A 6,733-nucleotide genomic window follows, 5' to 3' on the forward strand; every position below is an offset into this window, starting at 1 on the left:
GATATTCATGCTAATAATATATAACAGTTACGATTTAAAAATCAATTTTAATTTAGGTTACAGTATAAGAAAAAAAACAATATTAGGTCAATGTCATAAAGATATAAACTTTTTAGTAATCTGAATAAAACTGGGGAAAGGAAGGGCGCAGAAAAATCTTGCCCTATCCCAGTTTCGCAGTCTCATACATATTTTTTGTATGAGGCTAAGAAACTGGGGAAGGACGAGGTTCTACCGAGCCCTTCCCCAGTTTTGCGCCAACCACAAAAAAAGTTTATATTTTTCTGACATTTACCTAACATTGCTTTTATACTGCAACATAAATTAATAAATTGATAGCTGTTAAAATCGTAACACAAACGAAAGACTTATTTTCATCCCTTCATGGACCCCTGATTGTGGAGAAAGTGTGCCATGATGAAATTGACATCGTACACTTTAGAGCTTTGTTACAATATTTTATATAAAATAAACACAACTAGTTGCAGTATAAAAACATTATATATTTTTCTGACATTGACCTTATATTGTATGTGTCGAAGTACTTAAAGATGACAAAAAGTTTAAGTACTGAAAATGATTTTTAAAAACTCTCAGTACTGAGAAATGGCTGAAATTTTCAGTACTGAAAAATGACTAAAATTTTCAGTACTGAAAAATGGCTGAAATTTTCAGTACTGAAAAATGGCTGAAATTTTCAGTACTGAAAAATGGCTGAAATTTTCAGTACTGTAAACAACTTTTTCTCAACATTACTGAAAATGATATAAAAAAATATGTACTGAATAGTGATGTTTCCTAAGAGTACTGTTTATAAAGCGGCATTTAATGTACTGTTTAGTGATGTTTCCTAAAAGTACTGTTTATATAGCGGCATTTAATGTACTGTTTAGTGATGTTTCCTAAAAGTACTGTTTATATAGCGGTATTTAATGTACTGTTTAGTGATGTTTCCTAAAAGTACTGTTATATAGCGGCATTTAATGTACTGTTTAGTAATGTTTCCTAAAAGTACTGTTTTTATAGCGGCATTTAATGTACATGTAAACGCTAGTCAAATTGTTGGTAGTGTATATTTTTGGATACCAAAAACGGGTCTTACTGAACGTACTCCTTTACTAAATTTTCGGATAGCTCATGTTATTTTCAGAATTTGACGCACACGTAAACACATAACTAGTAGTTGGACTCCAAATGTACTCACACGCTTTACTATCTGTTCGCGTAAACTAAATTTTTCTAAAATTCCAATTATCGCATTATGTAGTACGCCCGTTCAGTGAAACCAATGTTTTAACTTAGAACTATTCTCTTTTCTTAAATTCCAGAGGCATTTAAAAAAAAATATTTTTAATTTGAATAATCATTCAGTTGTGTCCCATTGGCAATTTAACCACGTAATACTGTGGATAACTGAGTAACGTTGCATTTTAAGATTTATATTATTAAGGATTTATATTGTTCAAGATTTATATTGTTCAAGATTTATATTGTTCAAGATTTATATTGTTTAAGATTTACGAAGCAACCAATTGTTCTGATGGTATTATTAGGTTTATATAATACATGAAATATGTATGATGTCAATTATTGATAATTTTATTAATTGTCATTAAACATTTACAATGTTTATGGAAATATTATAAGCTTTATTTTCTTAAACTTTTAATTAGTACTCGTTTCTTTCTAATGGGGCCATGAACAACTCGACCTAAAAAAAAAAGAAAAGAAATTATTAGAACTGAAGACATTTCTCAATGAGATGTAATGTGTCTAATTAGTATATAAAATCTTAGAAAATACTGTGTTTTTACATGTTCACGTTCTTTCTGATATACATTGTATTTTTGTTTTGTTTTCGTGGTGATTTCATTACTTTAACATGAGAGTTTACCCTTGCTTGTATAGAGCCATATTAATAATAAAAATATATTAATGAAAAATGAAGAAAATAAGCAATTATTATTAATAAATATCAGCTAACATTAAATCTGTATATGTTCTTGTTGTGTCTGGTTTTATTTTCTGTGTTTCTTTGTTGGGGGTTTGTTATAGTTATATATATGGATGAGATGGATGTCACAGCAGGTGGCAACAAATTTTACATGACTAATGAAAATTATCATTTATTTACTTTGTCAAACAATTTAATATCAGTCAATCAGAATTTCTTCTTTGAATATACGATGAAGATGATTCATAAAACACTCTCAAAATTTAATACAATGAGAAAGAGGTGTTGATCGAGACTCTTCAAACTGCTTGTTGTTCTCTTTTCTGAAGTCTACAGTTTACTGGCAGTGAAGCGATGTATTGGATGTAAGTTCGTTGTTCATTTGCGATACCTATATGTACATTTGTATTTTCAATTTATAACATTGTTACACAGAATCATGTTCACAGTTGTTTATCAGTACGTTTTTATTATGCATGTAAAAAGTATTAAAAGAACTCGGATTTCGGGTATTACTAATTAAATGTTCATGCCGATAGTTTTTCCCTTCCCATTTTATGATATAGGAGACCTTTTTCAGCAAACTAGGGTTTGAAATTCACCTAGCGGGTCATTTCAAAAGTGTGTAGTAATACTGAAAAAAAAGCAATGATGAAAAACGTCGAATGTGCTGTATCATAAGAAGTGACACATATATAACATTGTAGGGTTTTAAAAGCATACCTATTCCTCTGTAAACCATTGTAATAGCAGCTCCTTCTTTGGCAGAGGAAACCATGGGATAAACTGTAAAATGCTTCATCGTCTCATCTTCAATAGCAACGCCATAGTACTTTCCGTCACTGCCAAACATTAGTCTACAACTTACTAAATCAATGTACATGAAAAACCTGTCGGGTAGTTTAGTGAAAATAGCATCAGGAAATTTGCCCACAAGTAAACCGTTCGAAAACACTTTTTTCGAAGAGAGATCAACTCCCCATGAATATTTAGATTTGCCTACTAGTGTTGTAGCTTTCTGTAGATGTAATTCAGTGTGTTTTGTGCCAATTCCTATAGACCCATATGGTCTTCTTGCCTTTTTTGGGAAAACAACTTCAAATACGTGTTTTCCTGTACTGAATCCTTTGCTCCATATAGCACCGTCTGTTTCATAACATCCTGTAGTAAAATTAAAGTAATTCTCAACCTTTCTGTATACAATGTATGAGTATTTGGACCATACGCGTAGGGTCATGATCATATGCGTTTACTCATGCACATGGTACGACCATACGCGTATGGGCAGACCATATGAGTATATACACATAAGGTCAATACCATTTGCGTATAATCCAAATGATACGCCTATGGTCTTGAACATATAAGAAGGAAACAAACAGTTTTTATCACTAAATTATCCCTTTTAAACTGACAATTCTCAATTGTACAACCATTGAAAATTAATACAAAAATTAAACAGAAACGTTCTAACTTATGACAGGTTATATGCTTTTACCAGGGGAAATATTGTAGTTGATCATACCAACCGTGAGTTTTTGACATAAGTGTGCTTTTATTGATGGTCGATTAAGAATTGAATTGTATTAAATCAAATAATATTTTGATATATCAATTTTCTTTTCATTCTAATTTAGTGTGTTTAATTTTGTAATTCATTTGATTGTATAGCTCAAATTTTGGGCACCATGGTTAATAAAATTATCTTATTATTAACTTATCTTAACTTATCTTATTGTATCATGGTATTACAAATGAGGGCAGTTCTTCGATTGTCTATCATTTTGAGGTATGACACAAAATCATGGCTTCAAGATCCATCGTATTTTATTGTTTGGGTACATGCTCACCGTTGGATCCGATGGCGGTAAACGCAAACATTTGCGATATAACGCAAACCTTGTTTCACCGATACTTTGAATTCAAGTTGTATTAAATGGAGCTCCAAAAGAAGGGATCCGGGTTCCAAAGAAGCTGTTATATTACCCGGCCTTAAGAAATGCGGCCTCTTCATTTTGATGATTTCGAAATTATGTTTTAATAGGTTTCCTGCAGGAAAAAGGTTTTCTGATTATATATCTGTAACAGCTTCATACTCCAATGCAATAATGTTTAAAAGTTTTTATATAAACACTATAGCAATCGTCTATAAATTTACTCTATATTGAAAATGTTTAAAAGTTCCAGGATCATTTGCATACCGTGACTATTGTGTTTGTATATGTGTATGGTAGTTTTTCTTACTTTTAAATTCTAACTTATAATTTATTAATAAGTCAATTGACTACTAACCTTTTCGATGTCTAACAACTGTATTCAATGATACAGTTTTACATCCAGGCGATACTCTGCCGAAGCCATCTTTGTAGAATTTAGGAGAAAAACTCACCGTGTATATCCACCGGGGAGGACTGTCTAATAAAGTAAAGGAGACATATTACATAAAACTTCGTTAGGCAATAACAGAAACATATATACTTAACAGAGACATATACAAATGTATGTCTCTGGCGATAATATGTTTTATTTACCCGCCATCTTTAGTATAAACCATCGAGGACCTCCGAAGACTGCGAACAGTCATATAACTTAATATGAATATAGATATTCGTGCAATTGGAGTTTTCTAGATCTGTATGAATTCATGTTATATAGTTTTTACCTGTAAAAGAATGGTTTTTTTTTGTGCATCGAATCAGTGAAACAAAAATGTTCCACTTTCAATGTTGACATCCTTTTCCTTAAATAGTTGAACACGCCAAGTACATGCGCAAGCAATCTCCAGCTGTGCAAGCAATATCAAGCTATTATATTATAAAGGGGTTAGATTGAAGAAGTATGACCATTTACTATGTGATGGTCAGCTTGGTTGTTAATTTTTACGTTATCAAGAATATTGGATCGCGAGAACATCTACTGTGGAATTTTGGCATCGTAATGGCAAAAGGAAATTATTAAATGCATATTTAGAATCATTAACAAGATAAATTTGCAATGAGTGTGCAAGTTTACCTGAAACGGATGCTCCATTCCCCATTTGTTCTATGCTGAGACCATTGCGTATTATAGCCCTACTTGTGATTAATATTTTGTCTGAAATATAAAAAGACCAATATTTGTTTGTTTGTTAATGTTTAAGTTCCTGTTGGGATTATTTCTTGTGGCAGTAAGTGTTACCCTTTGTGGGAGTGCCACAACAGGATTCAGATAGACAATTCAAAAATTAAATATTTACTTTACTTGATTGAATGTTCATTATTTCGATTCTAATAGGGAAAATACAGTATTTTTATAGGTCGAAGCGTATTTAAATACCGTAAAAACGTTTAGCTGGTCCCGTTTCCTCCCTGAGGAGTCTGTACATTACATTATATATTTGATAAGTTTAAAAAATACGAGCAGGGTATATGTTGTTCGATATAACATATATTATAAAAGTGTATGTAAGCTACTACTTGAATGTATATATTTTATAGGATAACGATGGAAATAACTTTAATATAAACATAAATTTGTGCGCATGTGTCAAACATATTTTGTGCTCATTAGAACATGGCTTTGTTTACAAAGCGTAAAAAGGACGTCGTATTAGAATTCACATTATTCATCTAATGGTAATACTATCAATTTGTAAAACTCTTTTGGTTAATTACATGTACATAGGGAATCACTGAAGCATGACTGGAGCGGGTCCCTCTCTCTTCCCCCTCCCGACTCTATGAAATTTCTGGATCCACTACTAGGAAAATTACGTAGCTGGTGTTATAAAATCGTGTCGACAAGATTTTCGTCAGTGTCAATGATTTTAACGTAGGGGGAATGAGTTTATGCGAAAGAAAAGCAATCACAATCATGAAAGTTAACATGAAAAAAAAAGTATTATAATTTGCATTCGTTACTTTAATCTAAACACGCGACATAGTAAAACCAGTGCCTGAAACGTTATCATCAGTAAACTGATGGAGTCCTGAACTATAAAGAAGTGGAAGAAGAAATTTACCCCCCAAAAAATCAAAAAATCTTACATTGTGCTTTAGCAAATAACACGTCGTATAAGTTTTGTTTATGTTGATCAAAGGACCACAAACATATAACTGTGTAGAAAAAACGCGTAAAAGTAGACTGCATATGTCTTTGGTTATTTTTTTTTTTAATATGTAGTTTTAATCATAAAAAGAGGATACTTGGCTAAAACTTCGATAAAAGTTTGTATTTTAGATAAATATACGTCAATTTACATACCGTAGCTTAATCCTTATGTTTTGATGTCTTTCCCTTGAATCCAAATACACAACATTGTCATTTTCTTGTTGGTTTTGTTAATGTGCACATGATCTATTTCCTTCAAATAATCACGAATAAAATTTGTCGGAGCGATCAATGAAAATGTAAATAAATTGTAGATAGGCATGAATTATCTTTTGTGCTACCTGTCAATCTAAAATATATTTAAAGGGCAAGTATTGAATTTGTAAATGGTATAATTTGACCAACTTTCAATCGACTTTAAATTTAACTGTAAGTTGTATACTATTTAAATACGGAAGCCCATTTATAAAAACCAAAACAAATATATTTTAAATTCTATATCATGAATTTAAACCGTAACTACGTTAGGGAGCTACCATTTGATTTTTAGGGGGGGGGAGGGGGGGGGGCTAGGATGAAAAATGTTGTCCTGCATTTTTTATTTTTCACTCTGTTCGGTCCTGCCTTTTTTTTTAGTTTGTCCTGCCTTTTTTTTTACCTAAATTGTCCTGACTTTTTTTTTGCAAGTGT

General features: G+C 31.6%; 1 protein-coding gene across 1 annotated transcript; it reads right to left on the bottom strand.

The window, feature by feature from the left end:
* Positions 1 to 1,581: 1,581 nt before the first annotated feature.
* LOC134708020 (F-box/SPRY domain-containing protein 1-like) lies at positions 1,582 to 6,476 on the bottom strand. The gene is made up of 5 exons (XM_063568259.1): positions 6,197 to 6,476; positions 4,967 to 5,047; positions 4,247 to 4,369; positions 2,678 to 3,115; positions 1,582 to 1,711 (listed from the first exon to the last, which is right to left on the bottom strand). Exons 2-5 carry the CDS (start codon positions 4,989 to 4,991, stop codon positions 1,650 to 1,652), a joined length of 648 nt encoding a protein of 215 aa, XP_063424329.1. The 5' UTR covers positions 4,992 to 5,047; positions 6,197 to 6,476; the 3' UTR covers positions 1,582 to 1,649.
* Between the last annotated feature and the right edge of the window lie 257 nt (positions 6,477 to 6,733).

This window comes from Mytilus trossulus, chromosome 2, assembly GCF_036588685.1.
Source record: "Mytilus trossulus isolate FHL-02 chromosome 2, PNRI_Mtr1.1.1.hap1, whole genome shotgun sequence".
Taxonomy (NCBI): Eukaryota; Metazoa; Mollusca; class Bivalvia; order Mytilida; family Mytilidae; genus Mytilus; species Mytilus trossulus.

Coding starts and splice junctions, on each gene's coding strand:
- LOC134708020 (XM_063568259.1), bottom strand. CDS start 4,991: ATGGGGAATGGAGCATCCGTTTCAG. Junction 4,370..4,966: donor GAATGGAGCATCCGTTTCAG/GTAAACTTGCAC, acceptor TTACTTTATTAG/ACAGTCCTCCCCGGTGGATA. Junction 1,712..2,677: donor AATGGTTTACAGAGGAATAG/GTATGCTTTTAA, acceptor TTTTTTTTTTAG/GTCGAGTTGTTCATGGCCCC.